This window comes from Rhincodon typus, chromosome 34, assembly GCF_021869965.1.
Source record: "Rhincodon typus isolate 14 chromosome 34, sRhiTyp1.1, whole genome shotgun sequence".
NCBI lineage: Eukaryota > Metazoa > Chordata > Chondrichthyes > Orectolobiformes > Rhincodontidae > Rhincodon > Rhincodon typus.
In genome coordinates, this window is record NC_063365.1 from 21,862,288 (window position 1) to 21,886,756 (window position 24,469).

The 24,469-nt window shown below is 44.9% G+C and overlaps 1 protein-coding gene across 1 annotated transcript in view; it reads right to left on the reverse strand.

The window, feature by feature from the left end:
* unc5b (unc-5 netrin receptor B) overlaps positions 1 to 24,469 on the reverse strand; it is a 256,526-nt gene that overhangs the window by 6,841 nt on the left and 225,216 nt on the right. The window contains exons 9-13 of the mRNA XM_048616205.1: positions 19,700 to 19,787; positions 12,620 to 12,788; positions 8,510 to 8,743; positions 5,618 to 5,767; positions 424 to 588 (exon numbers count right to left, since the gene is read on the reverse strand). Of these exons, the coding sequence (XP_048472162.1) occupies positions 424 to 588; positions 5,618 to 5,767; positions 8,510 to 8,743; positions 12,620 to 12,788; positions 19,700 to 19,787 (806 nt within the window). The remainder of the gene's footprint in view (positions 1 to 423; positions 589 to 5,617; positions 5,768 to 8,509; positions 8,744 to 12,619; positions 12,789 to 19,699; positions 19,788 to 24,469) is intronic.

Here is a 24,469-nt window from a genome sequence, read left to right on the forward strand (position 1 = left end):
TTTTGTTCCTGATTTACAGCATCCGCAGTTCTTTTGGTTTTTATTTATCATTTATATGTCATCCCTCAGCATCCTGTACCTCTCCTTTTGGTTTAGCTCAGTTGGTTGGATGACTGTATCTAATGCAGAGTGATGCCAACAGAATGAGTTCGATCCTGCCACCAGCTGCAGTTGCTATTAAGGACTCTCCTTCTCAACCTCTCTCTCACTGTCTGAGATGTGGTGACCCTCAGGTTAAATCTGCAACAGTGCTCTCTCTCGGTCTCTCTCTCTAAAGAGAGCGCGGCCGTATGTGTTGATAAAACCCTGGCAACTTTTACTTTTTGAGGTACAGTTAATAGTTTATTTATCTTCAATAACCAGACTATGTTGGAGATTTGTGATCACAGCTTCGAATCATTCTTCATCTTCCTGTTCTCTTACCTCTTCAATGGTTGTATGTAGCTGGAAAATCTGACCCTCTCCCTCCACCTGTCGGACACAGATTTTGCAGGAGAATTCAGTTGATGCCAGGCTGTATCGCTCTAGTGAGAAGGTGCAGTGCAGTGCTCTCTGGGTACCACTCCAGATATGGTAAAATGGGATTTCCTGGAATACACAAGAGGCCGAAAGAGAGAAAGTGAGAGATAGAGAGAGAGGAGAGGGAGAGGAAAGGGAGAGTAGTGAGAAAGGGAAGAGCAAAAGGGAAAAGGAAAGAGAGAGAGAGACAGGAAAAATGGGGGAGTGAGAGAGCAGAAAGGGAAAGGAGGGAGAGAGGACAGGGCAGAGAGGATGAATGAGATGAGATTGGAGAGAGAGGAGAGCAAGACAGGAGAGGGAGAGTGACACTTCATTATTTTCATTCAATCTATTCATTGAGAGAAACAGGAACGGTTGAAAAATAAATCAATATAAAAATGTTGCAAATTTTGGGACATATCTAAAACAAATCTTTCTGAACTGCGAAACCCTGGGGTTAGGGATATGGGGAACACAGAATTGAGGAGAGTTATGATTTCTCTCTATCCCTTATTTGTTGAGTGACCTTTTATTTCTCACTAAAAGAAAATATCAAATTGTTTTATGTTTTAGTTTGAACAGAGGACATGAAACTCCTGGCAACTGTGTCAGTATTTACAAGAGGTCCCCAGGGGGGAGTGTGTCAGTATTTACAGGGTACACCCAGGGGGGAGTGTGTTAATATTTATAGGGTACACCGAGGGGGGAGTGTGTCAGTATTTACAGGGTACACCCAGGGGGAGTGTGTCAGTATTTACAGGGTACACCCAGGGGAGAGTGTGTCAGTATTTACAGGGGGGTCCCAGGAGGGAGTGTGTCAGTATTTACAGGGTACACCCAGGGGGGAGTGTGTCAGTATTTACAGGGTACACCCAGGAGGGAGTGTGTCAGTATTTACAGGGTGCACCCAGGGGGAGTGTCAGTATTTACAGGGCACACCCAGGGGGAATGTGTCAGTATTTACAGGGTGCACCCAGAGGGGAGTGTGTCAGTATTTACAGGGTACACCCGGGGGGGTGTGTGTCAGTATTTACAGGGCACACCCAGGGGGAATGCGTCAGTATTTACAGGGGGCACCCAGTGGGGAGTGTGTCAGTATTTACAGGGTGCACCCAGGGGGAAGTGTGTCAGTATTTACAGGGTAAACTAAGCTGGGGGTGTGTCAGTATTTACAGGGTGCACCCAGAGGCGAGTGTGTCAGTATTTACAGGGTACACCCAGGGGGGAGTGTTAGTATTTACAGGGGTGTCCCAGGGGGGAGTGTGTCAGTATTTACAGTGTACATCCAGGGGGGAGTGTGTCAATATTTACAGGATACACTCGGGGGAGTGTGTCAGTATTTACAGGGGGTCCCCTGGAAAGTGTTTGTCAGTATTGCAGATCTCCTTGGTGGGGGGGGTGGGTGCGGTGGTGTGTGGAGGGCGATGACCGAGGATAAGTTGAACTGGAATTAAAATTTCAATTATTATCCTTCCAAGTTTGGCCAGAATTGATAACACAACAGAATGACTGGCTCAGCCATGTCAGAGGGAGCTTTGACTCAATCACATTGACGGGGTCTCGAGTCACATGTAGACTTGACCAGGTAAACACAGCAGATCTCCTTCCCTAAAAGACATGACAATATGATTGCTTCATGGCATCTGTACTGAGACTAGCGTTTAATTCTGCAATTATTTAATTAGTTGGATTTAAATTCCCAAAATGCTTCGCTAGAATTTGAACCCATTTCTTTATGAAAGAAAGCACGTCTCTGTATTATTTGGCCAGTGACTAATTCAGTGGTGATTCCTCTGCGAAGCTTTTAATCTGTTTTTGTGACAATCCTGAGACGATCATTTTAAGCCAACTTCAAGAAGCATGTTTAACAGAGCTACAGCATATCAGAGGCTGAGAACGTGAATAACAAATTGGCAAACCAGCAAACACTTCTATCTAGAAGGACAGCAGTAGCAGATACATGGGAACACAGCCATCTGAAAGTTCACCTCCACGTAACTCTTGATTCTGACTTGGAAATATATCACCATTCCTCCAGTGTCACTGGGTCAAAATCCTGCAATTCCCTAACTGTATTGTGGGTGTCCCTATATCCCTGCCACTGCAGCGGTTCAAAAAGATAACTCACCACCACCTTGTCAATCAGAATTAGGGATGGGAAATGGGCATGTTGGCTCAGCTAGCAATGGCACTTAAAAAAAAGTCATTCATGGGAAGTGGTTATTGCTGGCTGGACCAGCAATGTCTTGCTAATTGCCCAGGAGAAGGTGGTGATGAGCTGCCTTCTTGAACCACTGCAGTCCATTTGGAACAGGTAGACCCTTAATGCTGTTAGGAAGAAATTTTGATGCAATGACAGCGAAGGAATGGCGATATATTTCCAAGTCAGGATGGCGAGTGGCTCGGAGGGGAACTTGCAAGGGAGTAGTGTTCCCATGTATCTGCTGCCCTTGTCTTTCTAGATGGACCTGGTTGAGAGCTTGGGAAGTGGTATCTAAGGAGTCTTGGTGAAATTCCCATGAATTAATGAACTAAAATTACACATTACTAGGTAGCCCCAGGGAATACATTGGCTTCATCTGAAATCTGTTACAAGGTACGTCACAATTGGGAATTAACAGCAAGGAACAGCAAGGAGAAATACCCATGTGTGGCAACAAAAGAAGGCAAATGATTGTAAGTAAGTTTAACCCTGGATGGTGTCCCCAGCTGCATCTAGTCGCTGTGTTGCCTCCTACACAGTGACTCAGTGGTTAGTACTGCTGCCTCACAGCACCAGGGACCCAGGTGCGATTCCAGCCTCACTCTCTTTGTGTCTGTGTGCATTTTCTCTGGGTGCTTCTGTTTCCTCTCACATACCAAGATGTGCAAGATATGGCCATGCTAAATTACCCATAGTGTCCAGGGATATGCAGGTTAGGTGGGTTTAGCCATGGGAAATGCAGGGTTACAGGTACAGGGTGGGGGACAATGGGACTGGGTGGGATGCTCTTCGGAGGGGCGGTGTGGACTGGATGGACTGAACAGCTTCTACACTGCAGGGATTCTATAATACACGAGAAAATTATCAAAAAGGTGTGCACTCCATGCCTCTACATTGCTGGCCACAGTTTCCTTAGAAACTTGACCCTGTGGCAGTTTTCCTGGCTAGCAGAGACAAGCATGACATTAAGTATTTAATATTACTAGTAGGGGAGGAAATAATTTATATTTCAGTGTCAAAATCTCACCAGGTATGTGCAGGAAAACTAGGTCAGAAGGCACTGGATTTTTCAGAACTCTAAAACTTCTCCCTTCAGAATTCATTACCTTCTCTCTTCTAAAGGCTGACTCTGAAATGTGACTCAATACAGCCTTTGCTCACAAAACCAACTGAGGAGCCCTGTTCAACCAAGGGAGGCATCACAATTCGGACATTTTCAACAGTGAGACACTGGGCATTAGTTGGGGGGGTGGTGCTAGTTGGGGGGGTGGGTACGCGAGCGGGAATCCTCATTGACAGCTTACCTCTCCACCAGCTGGAGACCTCTGACCTCACTGCCGAGGTCAGCTCACTCAACACCGGCAGTGAGTCGCACTCGGAATGCCGCGCGGTGCATTGAGTGAGGTCAACATATACTCGCTGTCACGACTCAGCAATTTTGAACCAAAGGCGTGCAGGGTCACAGTCGTGTTGGGAGATCGTTTCGGCCTGAGAAATGTGTTCATGCAGAGGGTTGTGTAAATAATTGAAAATCTCTCTGCCTGAGGATTGTGGAGTCTCCAGCGCTGAATATATTCCCAGCACGGGAAGAGCGAGCGATGAGGGAGCTGCCCTGATATCTCTGGCAGTGAGAACATACAGCTCAGGTCTTCCGGAGAGCGAGCTAAGGACTCGTCAATGCCTGCTGAAGTTTTAACATAATTCCTTCATTTTTCTAGTTAAAGTTAAGAGGGACTTTAATATTAAATATAACCTTATTTCTTTTTTTCCTACTTATTCTGTGAAGGTGATGCTTAACATTTTAACTGTATTTCTCTTACGACTTTGCACCTGCATTTTTTGTACCTCTGTCCATTTGTACCTAAGAAAACACCGTGTGTGGTGACATTATACACTTTTCACTGTACTCCTGTACTCAAGTACACGTGACAATAAAGCCCAAATCAAAATCCAATGTGTAAGGCTGGGACAGGCCTCTCAGGCAAGATAAAACGATAAGCTGTCGGACCAGAAACAGGCCATTCAGCCCATCAAGTTAGATTCACTACAGATTAAAATTGTGGTTGATCTGATAATCCTGAACTCTATTTTCCTGTCTTTTCTCTTTGCCTTCCCTGATTAAAAATCAAGGCATGTGGAGGGAGGGCAGGCAGGAAACTGGAGCTGAGGCAGAAGATTGACCATGATCGTATAGAATGGTGGACACCATTCTCCACAAAGAAAGCCATCAACAAATGCACAGAACTTGACCCCATATACACTCCACTGCGAAGGAAAACTGGAAGTGAGGTAATCCAGCTCAACAGACACCAGAGTTTAAATAACAGGTGGGAAAACACAACGGCGCTTCATTGGAGGCTGCACTGATGATGTTACCCAGCAGGGTAATGAAACGTCTGTGAAACAACAAACCAACTCGCGAGTCAACCAACCACAAGAATGGTGTACAGGTTAAAGGGGCCGAATGATCTACTCCTGCCCATATTTCCTCTGTTTATTTACACCTCCCCAGCAGACAGGGCAGTGCCACAAAATACTCAACCACTACAATCTATATAGACACATGGAGGAACCTGTCCAGTCTGAGGTTTGTTCAGTTCCTAACTGTCAGTGGGATAGTAACAAAAACGTGGGAGACTTTACTCTGACTTCCCCATGCCCTTTCTCAACTATCAGTTTTAATCAGTCTATGGTAAGGATGTGGCACTAGAAGCTATCAAGGAGCAGGCTGAGGGCTGAATGGGAGGTTGCAAGTTACTGATTCCCAACAATCCAACAGACAAATAAATACTTTCAGTTCAGTTGCTGTTCTTGCTCCAGCTGAACATAAAATTCTGAATGAATAAGTCAAAGTGCAAACAACAAGTTCTTTATTCTCTGCAAGCGGTGCTGGAGGCGTGACAATTTAAGCCCTACCTGATATTTGGCGAGCAATTTGCTTCTCCACAGTGAGTGGGGGATATTGTGGATGGAAAGCCGAAGATTGTGGTAACTGTCCTTGAACAGCAGCATCTTGGGTTCCTCAAGCAGGTAACCTCCCAGAGTCCTCTCCAGCTCCAGCACTTCCTGTTGGGAGACAGATGAAAGAAAACAAAAAATGTGAAAACGGTCAGCTTTTAATCGATTCATTGATGAAAGCTGGAGAACCTCAGCAGGTCTGACAGCATCTGTGGAGACAGAAACAGAATTAACGCTTCAAGTCCAGTATGACTCTGGTTCAGACTAGAGTTCCTATCGAGAGTCATACTGGACTCGGAACTTTAACTCTGTTTCTCTCTCTACAGATGCTGCCAGATCTGCTGAGTTTCTCCAGCATTCTCTGTAATTGTTTCAGATGAGTAGAAAAGATTAAGAGGGATATAGGACAAATGCAGGCAAATGGGACCAGTTTAGTTTGCGAAATCTGTTTGGCGTGGACAAGTTGGGCCGAAGGCTCTGTTTCCATCCTGTATGACTCTATGATTTCCAGTGTCTGCAATATTTTGCTTTTATTTTACTGATTGAGTGGTAGCCTTGGGGGAACTGGAATCTGTCACCTTAAACCAGCCTGGGCCACAACCAACGCCTTACAGAACTTTTGTTGACCAAGAACATGTGTCCTCAGATACACAGTGTGGTGAAATTCTCTACCCCAGAGGGCTGTGGAAGGCTGGTTATTAAGTAAATTGGATTGTGAGATTTCTACTTGCTGGTGACATCAAAGGTTATGGGGATAGTGTGGGAATATGCTGTTGAGGTAGATGATCAGCCTTGATTGAGAACAGCAGAGTAGGTTGGAGGAGATGAATGGCCTGTTCTTGTGTCCACAGTCATTTGGCCCATCTAGTCTACACTGGCATTTATATTCCTCTCTTCCATTCAGCAATATCTTACCATTCTCCTTTCTCTCATGCACTCATCTAGTTGCCTCTTGAATGCATCTAAGCTAATTACCCAGAGACGCTCTGAGATTGAGGGTTTTGTGTCCCAATCATTCTCTTGAGTAAAGAAATTCCTCCTTGTTTTTCCCCCTGGATTTAGTAACTATCTTGTTGTCATGACCCCTGGCTTTGGATTCTTCCACAAATGGATACACTTCTCCATATCCACCTTGGCCAACCCATTCACAAAAGCACAGAGCTGTTCCACTACTGAGGAGGCCATTTGTTCCATCATTTCTGCAGCTGTTCTATCCCCGAGTGCCAATCTCCTGGCTTTTCCCCATATTCCTGCACACTACTTCCGTCCAAATACCATATTCATCAGACAGGTGGACTTTGAATGCTCCCACTGAGGCACTGAGGGCAATAGATGGTACACGCTCCATTTCAACTCAGTTTCCAGGAAGTGTGAACAAAGATTCAAAGGACAAACACATCGATGCAGGAATTCTGAAATAAACTCAGAAAATGAAGGCCAGGCAGCACCTGAAGAGGGGGGAGATCCAGTGGTGTTAACATTTCAGGTTTAAACCTTCCATTGGGGCAGGGAGAAGTTAGGGATTTATCTGTCTTGAAGCAAGTACAGAACCAGAGTGAAGAACAAGGGTGGCACGGTGGCTCAGTGGTTAGCACTGCTGCCTCCCAGCGTCAGGGACCTGGGTTCAATTCCACCATCAGGCAACTGACTGTGTGGAGTTTGCACATTCTCCCTGTGTCTGCATGAGTTTCCGCCCACAGTCCAAAGATGTGCAGGTTAGGGTGGACTGGCAATGCTAAATTGTCCCATAGTCTCCAGGGATGTGCAGGCTCGGATTAGCCATGAGAAATGCAGGGTTAGAGGGTTAAGGTTGGTCTGGGTGGGATGCTCTTCGGAGGGATGGTGTGGACTTGATGGGCCAAATGGCCTGCTCCCACAATGTAGGGACTTTCTATGACGTATGAACAAGAATGACCTTGATCATGGTAGGAAACTCACAGGAAGACATCCAACATGTTTCAGGGATGTTCCCTAAATCATTCTTGAAGAGGTCAAATGACTCAAAGGAGGCTCTGACTAGTGATTGGCCAAAATCTGGAAGATTAATTTGGGAAAGAATGGAACATGCGAAGACCCTTCAGCAGGAACATGTGGAGGGGGACTTGAGACCTTGGAAGGAGCATGTAAACCTCCAACCTACCTGACCCTTCACAAGAAGTTATAACTATCTTATAGTTATTAATAAATCCAGTGGGTAAAGTAAGGATGAATGTATTTACATGCGGCAGTGTCTGCACACCATGGGTTGTGTTTATCAGGCATCTCAGAATCCAGTCAACCCGAAAGAGAAGTCAGTCACCCTTGATGCTGATTGGCCCATTTAAGAGACAACCACTGAGGGAGGAGTCATGTGACCGACTTGTCAAGTCAAGGGCGGAGTTAGACCCTAACATGATACACTGCTGAATGGGGTAACGAAGCATGTAAATACCATGTAATGTACTTTGTCAATAAGTGTTATTGGTTGCAATAAAACATTGTGTTCTATAAGTTAACCAGTACAGCCAAGCTTTCAAATCATTACAGCCTGGACGGTGCAGGGAGTGATTAAATGATAAAAGGGATGATGGTAGGAGAGGGGAAAAAAAGGGTGATAATGGGACAGGAAGGAGAGGAATAGATGAGTGTAGTGGAGATGTAAACAGCTGAAACAGATCCTGCATGAAATCGGAGGGGCAGTTCCAATCTGAAGTTATCAAAATCAATATCCAGAAGGTTTTAATTCCCTGATAAAGACCTTGCTGTGTGACGCTAAAACAAAAACAAGGCGATAAAGAGAGGGTCACTTTCACAAAGAGGCATGTCAAAAGCTGAGAATGGATGTGGAGGAGTTTACAATATAACAGATACCTTTAAAGCATCTGGAGTGTCGTCCACACAGTACACTTTAAGGCTGTACTCCAGAGATGTACATGAGATGGGTGCAAATATGGCGAGCTGGAGTCTTTTAATGGCTGACCTGGAGACAGACTCTCCAACGAGGGCATACGTGCCCAACTGGTCGAGCAGAATGTGGCAGGACTGGGGGTCCAGCTGACAGTAGCAGGGGGTATTTAAATTCTCCTCTTCCAATGTCACCACCTCCTGAACAGCAAAAGAGAAAGAGAAAAGAAAAACAGTTTAGAAATGAACAGCCAACACCAGAAGTCCTCCTGGAACTTTGGACAGTGCTGTTTCCCTGATCATCTGACAATGGAATAACTGTTATTCTTCCACAGGGAGTTAGCTGCACCAAATCAGAGGGAGAGAGAATCCTGGAGAGTTAGTGACATGAACACCAACAACAACTTGCATTTTTACAGTGCATTTGACACAGTAAAATGCACTTTGCTGGAGGATTATCAAATAGAATTTGTCGCCAAGTTTCCATCAGGAGATATTCAGACAAAGGACCTAAAGATCGGTCAAAGAGGTACACAGTTAGGTGTGTTTGGTGATCCTGAGGCCCAGGCAAATACCCTGAGGGAATAAAAGCAAAATACTGCAGATGCTGGCAATCTGAAACAAAAGCATACAATGCTGGACAAACTCTGCAGTTCTGGCACCACCTGCAGAGTCAGAAACAGAGCTCTGAAAAAGAGCTGTATTGGACTTGAAACATTAACTCTGTTTCTCTCTCCACAGAACCTGCTGTGTTTCTCCAGCAATTTCTGCTATTATTTCAGAACTCCAGCATCTGCAGTATTTTGCTTTTATCTGCCATTCTGACCTGGTCTGGCCTACACGTGACTCCAGGCCCATAGCAATGTGGTTGACTCTTGACAGCCCTTTGAAAGGGTTGGGCAACCCACTCAGTTCAATGGAACTTAGGGACGGGCAACAAATGCCAGCCTTGCCAGCGATGGCACATCCCATAAACGAATAAAATATAAATATCCACTGTTGATCGGGAAATCTGACACAGCTCTGTATAATGGGCTTTGTTCATTAGCATTACAATATTATCTAATCTAATCAATTGAACAGCAATCAGTTCTGGCATTGGCAATAATCTTCAGACATTGTTTCTATTGTGTGTGTAACCTGGCATCAGCCTGACAAAGACAGAAGTCAAAACAGTTGAACAGAATTGATTATTTTTATTCTGAAATATAGCTCTGACATTACGACAATCCAAACTTCACTTAGTTATTGCCTTCATTTAAAGGGTCACAACAACATTGGACGGAGCAATGCAATGAAAAGTGTCCATCGCCAACATAATTAAAGGTCAGAATGAAACTTATAGACACACGTTCATCCGCTGATGTGTTTTGTTTATTCATTTGGGAGATGCAGGGGTGTCAGGCTGGGCCAGCATTTACTGCCCATCCCAGTGACCCCTTGAGAAGACGGTGGTGAGCCGCTAACAGCCAATACCTGTCCTGGATTTCCCATGTGGATGTGATGATCAAGAAGGCACAACAATGCCTCTGAGATAGTAAGAGCTGCCAATGCTGGAGTCTGAGATAACAAGGTATGGAGCTGAAGGAACACAGCAGGCCAGGGAGAATCAGAGGAGCAGGAAAGCTGACGTTTCGAGTCGGGACCCTTCTTCAGAAATTCCTGAAACGTCAGCTTTCCTGCTCCTTTGATGCTGCCTGGCCTGCTGTGCTCCCCCAGCTCCACACCTTGTTATTACAACAACGCCTCTTCTACCTCAGGCAGCTCAGGAAATTTGGCCATGTCCATAAGGATCCTCAGCAACTTCTATAGATGCACCATAGAAAACATACTGTCCGGGTGCATAATGGCCTGGTATGGCACCTTCTCTGCCCAGGGCCCTAGGAAACTACAGAAGGTGGTGTGCATAGTCCAGACCATCACGGAAGCCAATCTTCCATCCGTGGACTCCGTTTATATGGCTCGCTGCCGTAGAAAGGTTGCCAACATCATCAAAGACCCATTGCACCCAGTAATACTCTCCTATAACCGCTTCTAGCAGGCGGGAGATACAGAACTTGAACACATGCACCATTAGGTTCAAGAACAGCTTCTTCCCTTCTGTTATTAGACTGATAAATGGACTTTCTAACCTCAAACAATGTTCATCTTGTTAATGTTGATCTTGGCTCATATGCATCCTGTGCGGTGTAACCTGTATGCCTTACTCAGTCCAAGTTTTTCCATCCTATGATCTGTATGCCCTTGCTTACTATGATCTGCCTGTGCTGCTCACAAACAAATCTTTTCACTGTTCTTCAGTACACGTGACAATAAACCAAATCAAACCTGCAGCTGCTGCAGTCCACCTCCTATACAGCCAACACAATGAAAGCACAAATACTGCAAAGAACTGCAGGTGCAGAAGATCTGAAACAAAAGTAGAAATAGCTGGAGAGACTCGGCAGATCTGGCTGCATCTGTGGGAAGAAGGCAGAGTTAATGTTGCAAGTCCGGTGACCGATTTTCTGAACTGGACCGGACTTGAAACGTTAACTCTGTTTCTCTCTCCACAGACTCTGGTAGACCTACTGAGTTTCTCCAGCATTCCCCGTTCTTGCACACTTGAAGCAGAACGAGCCCGCCTGCTCACCAGGTGGTTGATGGAATCTGGGCTCATACTCCAAAAACACAAAACTAGGAATGGTTTCTTCATCTAACCCTAATTCAAGAATTAATATTACCTGTCGGCTGCACTTGGGCTCTCCCTTCATTGTTTGTATTCAATTGTGGGACATTTATTGCCCATCCCTAATTGGCCCTTGAGAAGGTGCTAGTGAACTGTATTCTTGAACCTCTTTAGGTAGACCCATGATATTGTTAGTTGCAGGATTTTGACCCAGCGACACTTAAGGAATAGTAATATGTTTACAAGTAAGAATGCTGTGGGAGATGGAGGGGAACCTGCACGAGGTGTAACAATTTGTCAATGACAGTTCGCCCTGCGAATGGTCCAAATGGTCTCCTGTGCTGTAACAATTCTGTGAAGTCAGGAAACAAAACAGAATTGAGTATTACCCCTTCTGGCCTTGCACTAACGTCCAGTGAGGGCATTTCTTCATGCCAGGCCACTTGAGCTACCTTCAGTATACTGTATGAGAAAGATGCACCACAGTAACTCACTCAGGCTCCTCCAACAGCGCCTTCCAAATTCACAATCATTTCCATCCAGAAGGACAAGGGCAGCAGATACATGGGAACACCAACCCCTGCAAGTTCCCCTCCAAGCCACTCACAATCCTGACTTGGAAATATATCGTCGATCCTTCGCTGTGGCTGGGTCAAAATTCTGGAATTCCCTCCCTAACAGCAATGTGGGTCAACCCACTAGCACATGGACTGCAGTGGTTGAAATAGGCAGCTCACCAGCACCTTCTCAAGGGGCAACTAGTGACAGGCAATAGATGCTGGACCCAGCCTGGGATGCTCACGTCCCACGAATGAGTAAAAACTACGGAGGGAGAGACCAAGTGCAGTAGAGGGTGAAATTAATTCCTGGATTAGGGTCAGATGAATAAACAATTTCTAATTTTATATTTCTGGAATATGAGCTCTGATTCCCAACAACCAGCCCAGTGAGCGAACAGGGCATTGGTTCGACAGGTGGGCTGCTTTAGTTGAGTTGGCATCACATCCATATTCCACCAACATTCGTGAGGTGATGGTGGCACAGTTGGTAATATCATTGAATTGGTAATGTAGATGCTGAAGCCAATGCTCTGAAAGCATAGGCTCAAAAGATTTTCACTTCAGATTAACTGGAATTAGCAGTAAAAGTGACCACGATATATGACAGTCAATTCAAATGAAATGCTCTCTATTATTAAACTTTTTTCACTTCTGTCATTGTCAAGGTACCACTAGATCACACACAACTGAAACAGTGTCTGAGAATTATTGCTTGTTGCTGATGGTGAGCCATTTCTCCGGAGCACTTAGGGATGGGAAATAAATGCGGCCAGATCTCACAAACAGATAAACGAGGCTGCTGGATTCTGATAGTCTGCAAGTGAACTTTGCTGGGTCTCGTGTTCTTACCTCCCAAGCTGCCTGGTGAGTCTGTGTCTTGAATTTAATGCTCCAGTCTGATCCGCAGACGTCTGCACAGTGAGGGACGCTGAGGACAACGGGTCGACACAACAACATGCCTGTTGGGCCACAGGTCACCATTGGACTCAGGACCGTCTGCGAACCTTCAGATGGGGGCCTTAATGGGAAGACAATAATAAGAATTCTTCAATCATCAGAGGACAACAACACTCCAACCCTTATCGCCCTGCTGAAAGGGGTTAGCTTGACACATCCACCAGTAGCTGACACTATTCGTCAATAAGTGCTCTCATATTTAAGATGGAGGATGAGATTTCATTTCTCTCATTAGTCTGTGGAATTCTGTTCCCCAAAAGCAGTGGAGGGGATTACTGAATTTATTTGAGGCTGAGTTTGATAGATTTTTGTGAAGGTAAGGGAGTGCAGGGTTACAGGAAGTGGGGCTGAGGTCACAAGAAGATCAGCCATGACCTTATTGAATGGTGCAGCAGACTAGAGGGGCCGAATGGACTACACCTGCTCCTAATAGGTGACTGCAGCTGATGGTGGTGGTGTACAAAATACACCTGACAGTAACATAACGCCAAATCAAAACAGAAACATGCCAATCCAACGCGGAAATCAGGATAGGAGTCATTCAAACGTGGAAGTCACTGTCACTAGAACAGCTCAGCTGAGGAGCTTAGATGCTTTCAAAAGGGAACAAGTCTGTCAGCACCTGCAAATTCCAAGCCCCTCAACATCCAGACTCAGAAATGTGTCACTGTTCCATCATTGTCACTGAATCAAAATCCTAAACTCCATCCCTACCAGCCTTGTCTGTCTACCTACAACACGTGAACTGCAACAGTTCAAGGTGGCAGCTAACCACCACCTTCTCAAGGGGCAACTAGGGACTGGCATTAAATACTGGCCCTGCCAGAAACACCCACATCTTACAAATGAATGTTTAAACAGTCAAACATAAATGGGAGAAAAGTGAATAGAATGATACACTGAAAGACCAGAGTAGATGGATTGTGAGAAATCTCATGTGGAGTATAAAACTCCAGCACAGCCTAGCTCAGCATGGGCTGACAAGTGGTAAGTAACATTTGCGCCCCAGGCAATGACCATCTCCAACAAGAGACAATCTAACTACTGACCCTTGACATTCAATGGTGTCACCATCACTGCATTCTCCCACTATCAACACCCCTGGAGTTACCATTGACCAGAACTTTAACTGGACTCACCACATAAACACAGTGGCTGCAAGAGCAAGCCAGAAGCTGGGAATACTGCGACAAGTAACTCACCTCCTGACTCCCCAAAGCCTGTCCCTCATCTCCAAGGCACAAGTCAGGAGTGTGATGGAATACTCCCCACTTGCCTGGATGCAGCCCCAACAACACTCAAGAAGCTTGACACCATCCAAGACAAAGCAGCCTATTTGATTGGCACCACATCCACAAGCACCCACTTCTTTCACCAGTGCGGCTCAATCACAGCACTGTATACTATCTTCAAGATACACTGCAGAAATTCACCAAAGATTCTCAGACAGCACCTTCCAAAAGGGCAGCAGACAGATGGGGACACCACCCCCTTCAAGTTCCCCTCCAAGCCACTCACCATCCTGACTTGGAAATATATTGCCGTTCCTTCACTGCAGCTCTGTTGAAACTCTGGAATTCCCTCCTTAATGGCATTGTAGATCTCCCTGCAGCAGGTGGGCTGTAGAGGTTCGAGAAGGCAGCTCACCACCAGCTTCCCAAGGGCAACTAGGGACGGGCAAGAAATGATGGCCCAGCTCGTGATGCCCATGTCCCACAAATGAATTAAAAAAAAGCTAAATGGCTTCTTTTTTCATCTGTTACCTGGTATTAGCACAATTCTATGTTGTGCATGAACATTATTTGGCTGATAGACCACTTTTAACACTGGCATCAACCTACTGCTTTAGATGGAGTAAGACTCCGTACTAAAGTAATGGACCTGTGGAGAACAGTGACATGTCTGTCCATTCACTCAATCACCTTTAGCTCAGAACAAGGAACTAATTTCATACTGGATGTTGCCACAAGGGGGCGGCAATGCCATTCCCAGAAGCATTGCCGGAAAACACCCCAACACTTGTTTAGCCAAGTGTGTCAATGCAGTTGGACCCTTTAATGCAGCCCTTTTCCTGGGTTTGGTCAGGGGTTCTTGTGTTGTAGTGGTAGTATTCCCACCTCTGGACCCAGAGGCCTAGGTTCAAGTCCCACCTGGTCCAGAGGTGTGTGGTAACATCTCTGATCGGGTTGATGAAAATAAATATACCTGGGTTCAGTGTGACCCGGGCAAGTTCCACCCTGATAACTATCCAGTCGAGATGCAGGCATCATGTGTTTACACCTGGAAGGAGCGAAGGCATGGTCAGAAAGGACAGGGTGCGATCTCCGAAGAGCTTCCAAGAGGCAATGGGACGTGACCTTGAAGGGACCACATTTGCAGGGCAATGTGAACCGCACAGCTCTGTCAAATGTTGCCTCAGTTATGAAGGGCTGAATGGCCTCCTTCTGTGCTGCGCAACCACGCCCCCCACCCCCGGGCCAGAGACGAGATCTGTTGACTCAGAAAGTCCGGCTATTTAGGTGAGACTACAAACATGGCAGGGTAAAGCCAATGGACAACTTGGTTTGATGCATGGGAATTTCCTCAGAATGAAGCTGACAGCTGATTGCATGAATGGGGGGAAGGAGTCGAGCCATTCAATTCAAATGCAAACATTATGCATGAGCATTACAGGTATCTCCTTCTGGGCTCAGTTAGCTGATGGCTGGTTTGTGATGTAGAGTCACCCTGGACAGTGTGGCTTCAAATCCCGTACCAGCAGAGGTTAATATGAAGGACTATGTTCTCAACCTCTCCCCTTGCCTGAGGTGGTGACCCTCAGGTTAAACTCCCACTGCTCATCTCTCTCTCTCTCTCTCTCTTTGTCTCTGTCTCTGAGGGGTGGGGCTATTGTGGCTGTAACTTTTGCCTGTAATGCTGTTAACTACCACCAAACTTACTCCCCATCACCACGCGGCTTACCAATCCCAGAACTGGTCTTCAGTTATCAGGGCCAGAGCTGGATTTTCTGCCAGTATCGACCATTTCGGTTGAGATGTTTTTTTTTTCCCAGATTATCCGAGTGCAATTGGTACAGCTCCACTAAACCCCGTTATCAAACATTTCAAAGTGAACTTCCAGAAACGTGGAAGGAAACGACACAAGATTACAGTGGCTTTCTTTAAAAGTGATATTCTCAAAATGCACTGGGTTCAAAATCCTGGGACTGCTTCCCAAACAAACAGGGACTGCAGCAGTTCAAGAAGGCAGTTCACCTCCACTTTCTACGGTAGTTAGGGATGGGCAATAAATGCTGGCCTGGTTACTGACTCCCACAGCCAAAGATGAATAAAGAAAATATCTTGGTTTATGATATCTCTTCAATTGCCTGAGAGCTCTCAGCTAAAGAGTCCCCATTGTTAGTTCTTCCTTCTCATGTTCTGATAGTCAGGGAAGTATAAGGGCACACAAGTTATGGCACTGTGGCTCAGTGGTTAGCACTGCTGCTTCACAGTGCCCAGGTCACAGGTTCAATTTCACCCTTGGGCGACTGTCTGCGTGGAGTTTGCACATTCTCCCCGTGTCTGAGTGGGTTTCCTCCAGGTGCTCCGGTTTCCTCCCACAGCCAATGATGTGCAGGTTAGGGTGGATTGGCCATGCTAAATTGCCCCTAGTGTTCAGGGATGTGCAGGCTAGGTGGGTTAGCCATGGGGAATGCAGGATTACAGGGACAGGGTAAGGCGGTGGGTCTGGGAGAGATGCTCTTCAGAGGGTCAGTTTGGACTTGATGGGTGGAATGGCCTGCTTCCGCACTGTAGGGATTCTATGGTTAAAAGTCATTGAGAGAGAGCTCCTGGTGACTGGCGATATGGAGTCTCAATTCTGACTCTGAATGTCAAAACGTACTTACATAATACTGAATGGCCTGGACAGTGTGGATGTTGGGAAGATGTTTCCATTGGTAGGAGAGACTAGGACCCGAGGGCACAGCCTTAGAGTAAAGGGAAGGCCTTTTAGAACGGAGATAAGGAGAAACTTCTTCAGCCAGTGAGTGGTGAATCTATGGAATTCACTGCCACAGAAGGATGTGGAGGCCAGGTCATTGAGTACATGTAAGACTGAGATAGATAGGTTCTTGATTATCAAGGGGATCAAGGGTTACAGGGAGAAAGCGGGAGAATGGGGTTGAGGAACTTATTAGCCATGATTGAATGGCGGAGCAGACTCGATGGGCTGAATGGCCTAATTTCTCTTCTTTTTTCTTATACGTCTTATGTAAAAGAAGTTGCCTGTGAGGCTGAGTAGGACTCTTGTATTTGGATCAGAAGGTTGTGAGCTCATTAGCTGTATGTGAAAAGCTAGTCTGCAGACACTCCAGGGAAGCACTGAGGGAACGCGGCATGGTTGGGAAAGCTGTCTTTTGAAGGAGTTGTCAAGCCAAAGACCAGCCTATTCTGTCATGTGTAAGTTACCAGAGCAACACAAAAAAACAGAGAAATGCGGATGCTGGAATTCTGAAACAGAAAGCGCTGGAGAAACGCAGCAGGTCTGGCAGTGTCCTGTGTTCTGAGAAGGGTCACTGGACTCGAAATGTTAACTCATTTTCTCTCTCCACAGATGCTGCCAGACCTGCTGCGTTTCTCCAGCAATTTCTGTTGGTGTTTCTGTTACCATGGTGTGGTTTTGAAGGAGAGCAACAGGGAGTTCTCCACAGTACATTGGCCGATAAATACCTCTTGATCGACATCACAAAAGCAGATGATCTGGCTATTGTGACGGTTTTTCATTTTTGGGATCATGCTGTGCGCAAGTTGGCTGCTACATTTCCTGCATGACAACCTTTAAGACGTAACTTCAGTCACCATACGATACTGCTTTGGGAAGTCCTTCAGCCACAAAACGTGCCACGTAATTTCTCTTTCTCCATAAGAAATCACTTGTCAAATACAGGTCCTGCCATTTAGTGATATAGAGATGTACTAACGTAAGTCTCAGACAGTGTCCTGTGACTTAACCTATCCAAAGCTGGGTCACAATTTGCTGATGGGCAGGTGAAGACACCTCGGAAATTCAAGTGTGTACGTATTAACGCATTCTCTGTCCTCTCTTTGTCAAACAGAATGTAAATAGAATTTGAGTTCTTGCTATCGCTGCTTGTAAGAAAGACCAGAAACTACCATGCAAGCTACAGGTGCCTACAACAAGTAAGCACTGTAGGTATCAAGAACATGTAAAACCGTAAGATCAGGAGCCATAGGAGCATAATTAGTTTATTCAGTCCATCAAAGTCTGCTTTGCCTTTCAATGGGACCATGGTTGATCTGATCATCCCCAGTTTCACTTTCCTGCCTTTTCCCCATAACCTTTGATTCCCCTCCTGTTTAAAAATCTTTCTATCTCAGCCTTGAATGACCCAACTTTGACAACACTCTGGAGTAAAGAATTCCACAGTTACACTGCTCAGTGAGACAGGAAATTCCTCCCTCATCTCTGTCCTGAGGTAACTATTGTGGAGATTGTAAGCATTGAATAGGATCTAACAAACACCTTAGACCCCCATCAAAATGCTTTTAAAATATGAATACAAGAGTTAGGAGCTGGAATAAGTCAGTCAGTCCCTCGAATCTGCTTGACCATTCAAACAATTCACGACCAATCAGGTTGCTCCATATTCCTGCTTACTCCTGATTATGAAAGAGCAATATTAACATTGATATAGCATTTGCATTTTACACAGGAACTTTGTGTTTCTTCAGCAGGGCTCATGGTGGAGGAAGATGGGAGGGGAGGTCTCTGGTGGTTGAATTGCATTTTTCACGAATATCTCACATTCTCAGGATACAAAAAGAAAAAGTGAGTCTTCTCAATCACTGAAATAAAACCAGAAAATGCTGGAGAAACTCAGCAGGTCTGGCAGCATCTGTGGAGAGAGAAAACAGAGTTAACACTTCAAACTCTTTTTGAACTCAGTTCCGTGGAAAGATCACTGGACTCGAAATATTAACTCTGCTTTTTCCGCACAGATGCTGCCAGACCTACTGAGTTTCTCCAGCATTTTCTGGTTTTGTTTCAGATTACCAGCAGTAATTTGTTTGAGTTTATTCTCAATCACTGGGCAGGTTGTGTGCGCAGATTAATTTCCTGAAGTTTACAAGTAGCGACAGGAGAATTATTGATGCAGATTCCCTTGCTCAGTTTGAGAAGACTTTCTGAAAACCATGCATTTTGTTTAACCCCTGCAAAACTTGCTAATTTTTTTTTAGATGATGCATTACGCGATGTAATTATTGTGTATCAGAGAACCCCCTCAGTGCGGAAGCAGGGCAATTGACCCATCAAGTCCACACGAACCCTCCGAAAACCATCCCACCCACTCTATCCCTGTATTTCCCATGTCTAACCCACTTAGCCTACACATCCCTGGACACTATGGGCAATATTAGCACGGCCAATCCACCCAACCTGCATATTTTTGGATTGTGGGAGGAAACCAGAGCACCCGGAGGAAACCCACACAGACACGGGGAGAATGTGCAAACTCCACACAGACAGCTGCCCAAGGCTGGAATTGAAACCAGGTCCCTGGCACTGTGATGTAGCAGTGCTAACCACTGAGCCACCATGCCACCCTGTAAAAACATAGGCTCTTGTACAACACTTACCTGAAGTTCATCATTTCTCAGCACAGTGTAAATTAGTCCAAATTAATTTGAAAAGAGATTACCGACAGAATTTCAAAGCCAAGATTCCATAAGGTGATTTGTTAGAACTGAGAACGTTTTGAACTTGCGATTGTTACAGTTCAGTGTGAAAATCCCCATGTTTGCCATTTTTATATAGGTAACTCCCCAATTCTTTCTTTTGGTTCTGAACTGTGCTTTACTGTGATATTCTGATTGAAACAAGCATCAAAGCTGCTAAGTTTCTGCTTTGGATGGTTACAGTTACTGTGAAGACACTGCCATAGATTCACCGTGGGAATAGTGTACTTACAGCATGTTTTCCCTCTTGTTTATTATCAGGTACATTTCATAGAACTTGCCCTGTGGAATTGCTCCCTGTGGTACCAACAAGCTGACACCTATTTGGAACGAGAAAGGGAAGATTGGTAAGTGAAGATCGGTTGACACAGGTTAGAAAACACACTGGTTCACACTATAAGCTGGCGACACTCTTGTCCTTGGAGCAAGAGCTTGTGGGTTTGATTCCTATTTGAGCACATGACACATTGATTGCACTACTAAGTGAGTGGTTCATTGTCAGAGATGCTGTCTTTCTGATGAGATGTTAAACCGAGACCCTCCCAAGTGGATGCAAAGGTTCCCACAGTGTTGTTTTTAGCCAGTAGTTTTCTTCAACCAATATAACAGAAGCAGATTTATAGAGTCATAGAGATGTACAGCATGGAAACAGACCCTTTGGTCCAACTTGTCCATGCAGACCTAAATTAATCTAGTCCCATTTGCCAGCATTTGGTCTAAACCCTTCTTATTTATATACCCATCCAGATTCCCTTTCAATGCTGTAACTGCCACCAACCTCCACAACTTCCTCTGGCAGCTCATTCCATACACGCATCATCCTCTGTGTGAAAACATTGCCCCTTAGGTCTATTTTCAATCTTTCCCCTCTCACCTTAAACCAATGCCCTCTAGTTTTGGACTCCCCTACCGTGGGAAAAGATCTAACTATTCACCCTATCCATGGCCCTCGTGATTTTATAAACCTCTATAAGCTCAACCTCAGCCTCCGATGCTCAAGTGGAACCTAGTGGTTTGATCGCTGTTTGTGGCGAGTTTGCTGGGTGCAAAGATGCTATCATGTCTCTACCTCACAGCACTGCTTGCACTTCAAGAAATACCTCATTGGATGTAAAGTGCTCTGGCCATCAGATCCCCTCCATAACTGTAAGATTTGTTCTAACCATTTCAAAACCATGGAACCACACTGTACAGAGGAAGCCCTCTGGCCCATTGAGTCTGCACTGACAAAATGATGCCGAATCTTCACCAAACCCACTTTCCAACACTTGGCTCATAGCCTTGAATGTAATGACATTTCAAATCCTCATCCAAGAACTGTTTAAAGGTTTCGAGTTTCCTGCCTCAATGACCCTCCCAAGCAGTACATTCCAGCTGTCCACCACCCTCTGGGTGAAAAAGATTTTCAAGTCCCCTCAAAACCTCATGCATTTCACCTTAAAATTAAATCCCTTCATTACTGAACATGAAATAAAAGTACTTTTAAGTTTCCTCGATTCTATCTGCCAGAGTTATGGGCATGTAGATGCAGCGCAGGATTCAAGAATTTATACGAATTGAAGTAGACATAAACAGATAAATTAGATATGGTGCAGTCATTTGAATGGAATCATTTGCAATATTAAAGCAATAACTGGGCAGAATCTTTGGATTTCTCGATCATTCTCACTGACGGGTTTGCTCAATAATGTCTTTAAGAGCAATTATTGCTAAGCAATCCCAGCAGTTTTCTGCAGAGTTTTCTATTAAAAAAATGTGCAAACTGCTGAATGTGCTCTTAATCTCTAGTAATCTTGACATTTCGAGATTGTTAATGCCAAGAGTAATGAAAGCTGGTTGACAGTGGAACTAAAATGGGAAGTTGGTTTCCAGTGAATGCAGTTGGCAGGTGACATTTATCATAAATATAAATTGCATGCCATTGTATTATTGTTGACATTTTCTGCTTTGATTTTTTTTTAATATAAAGATGTTAGCACAGGAGCAAGAGATTACATCTCAGTCAGCGTGGAAAACAGGAAATGATAGTGAACTAGGAAACAAAAAAAAATGTTGCTTTACATGGGAACTCAATCATTGACGCTGGATCAGAGCCAACCTGTTGTCTCTCCTCCTTGTGAAGGGAGTCGGGAGCAGGTACAAAATAAGTTCCTGGTAATTGTACAAATGATGGGAGGAGGGGGGGAGTTTGAAATTCACATGGGGAAATGGAAGGCGATGCAATTACTACAGTCTGAACATTGCATCAAACTGATGTATTTCCTCAGTCTGTGCTCCTGATCGTATTGTATCAGCAGCTGCCTGCGACCCAGGGCTACCTAATGACTGAGGTCAGACATTTCTGAAATGAAAGGATCATGTTACCATTGAACATCGCTCTGCTAGATCTATCAGCGAGCTTGCGGTTAGGTGTGATAACTCACCTGCCTTTCCTCAGGTACAGACCAGTCGAACACACCTGACCCGCTTCTGTCAGACACAAAGCTACTACGACTGATGGAAATTCCCCAGAACAAGGCGAATCAACACTAACATAGAAGAGCAGGCTGTAGGAAAACTACCACAGCTTTATCCGATGGGAGGAAGGCTTTAGCACGAGAGGGCTTGACCCAGCTGCATAAAAACCGAAAGAACTGTGTATGCTGTAAATCAGGAACAAAAACAAAGCTGCTGGAAAAGCCCAGCAGGTCTGGCAGCATCTGTGAAGGAAATAAACAGAGGTAACATTTCGGGTCCGTTCTGAGGAAGGGTCAACAGACCCAAAACGTTAACTCTTTTTTTTCCTTCACAGATGCTGCCAGACCTGCTGAGCTTTTCCAACAAGTTTGTTTCTGATCCAGCTGCATTGTTGTTGCTCTGCAGAGGCTAACACTGAGACGGTATTCACTGGTGACCAGTTCTGATCAATTGGTTTAGTTTTAAATGAGAAAGGGACAGGAAAGAGTATACATTTGGATTCTAAAATGTCATGGGCTGAAGTAAAAGTACTCTGTCTCCAGCATGTCTTGGTGGGTACTGTTTAACTGCTGTGAAATTGGCAGGTTATAAAGCAACTCTTGCATTTATATAGCTGTTTTTGTAATTCTGAGGATGTTTGAAGTGCAGTCACTGTGGGGAGGGAATGCGATGCCTAATTTACATGTAGGAAGCTCCCATAAATGACTGGGAGAATTGAGCAAACCATCTGCTCAGTGAGGAGGCATTGAGAGAGAGAGGTGTTCACTGGTTGTTCTTCAAACGGTGCCATAAGAACTTTTACACCCAACAGAGAGATGGAGTCGGCACCTTGGTTTGACACCTCATTCGGAAATCTGCACCTCCGACACCGCAGCATTCCCCCGGCGCTACACTGGGAGTGTCAGCTTTGGTGATGGGCTCATGTCTCTGGAGTAGGATTTGAACTCACCAACTTCTGACTCAGTGGGAGGAGTACTACCCAGGGAGTGATGGCAGAATGGTTGTAAGTTCAAATCCCCACGCTGACCGTGAATGCCTTTTGTGCTGGTCTGTGCAAACTTTAAAGACTCTGTTGACAGTAAAGCAGGAGTAAAGCAGAGTCAACCAGCATTATCATAGAGTCATACAGCACGGAAACAGACCCTTGGACCAACCAGTCCATGCCGACCATAATCCCAAACTATACCAGGACCACCTGCCTGCTCCTGGCCCGTATCCCTCCAAACCTTTCCTATTCATATACTTATCCAAATATCTTTTAAATGTTGTAATTGTACCCACATCCATCACTTCCTCAGGAAGTTCATTCCACATGTGAACCACTCTCTGTGTAAACAATTTACCCCCCATGTCTTTTTTAAATCTGTCTCTCCTCTCACCTTAAAAATATGTCCTGTATTCTTGAAATTCCCCATCCGAGGGAAAAGATAACTACCATTAACTCTATCTATACCTCTTACTATTTTATAAACTTCCACTAGGTCGCCTCTCAATCTCCTATGCTCCAGTAAAACAAGACCCAGCCTATCCAGCCTTTCTTTATAACTCAAAGCTTCCATATGCAGCAACATCCTGGTAAATCTCTTCCGAACCCTCTCCAGCTTAATAATATCCTTCCTATAACTGGATGGCCAGAACTGGACACAGTACTCCACAAGAGGCCTTGCTAATGTCCCTGAACCTTCAACTGCTATTCCAGGGCATTAAATCACTGCCCATTTCTGAGTAATTCACAGGGCTTTCTGGAAAGGGGACAATCTCTAAACCCGCAACACCAACTTGTATTTATAAAGCATCTCTGAGGGTTGCAGGATCATTTCAGGTGCATAATGGAAGTCACAGAGTGGTAATCGAATTGAAGCAAATTTGATAGTTTCTAAATCAAATAATAAACATGAATTTTATGATTAGGAAACTACACAGACTGGGCTATAACCATGTCCAGATTTCAATGAAATTGGGCAGGCTGATTTATGTGAAGGTGCAAGGTGAATTGGTAGGTTAATGCGCTTTGCTTGACATTCCACTCTGTGATATTTTTCGAGAGTTTTCAGTACATTTATTTGAAGTGCAGAAAGAAATTTAATGTGGACACATTAAAAACCATCACCAACATGAAAATGTATCCATGCAGTCCTCGATTCAGTTCCACGGATATATTTTCAGCCAAAGATTCAGACCACAGCTGATATTTTCCCCTCGGTCCCCAGCCTTGAGGCTTTAAAGTAAGTTTCACCCTGGGTGGGGTCAACTAAGGCATCACAGAGCAGGGTGTTGAGCTGTCTGATGTTTGAGGCCTGGTTTGAGTCTGTACCCAACGAACACTAAGCCCTGACACCACTCCTAGATGCTCAAACACAGGGATGCAAAAGCAAATTTGGATCATTTCTTGGACATATTAGGAGTTGGGATATCTCTACATTGTGTAAAGACCTCAGTACAAGCAGAAATAATCACAACCATGGCAACATGAACGTAGGAAATGGGGTATGGGAACACCAGTGCAGCACATTCAGATGCCATTGCCACAAACCCAACTCAAACT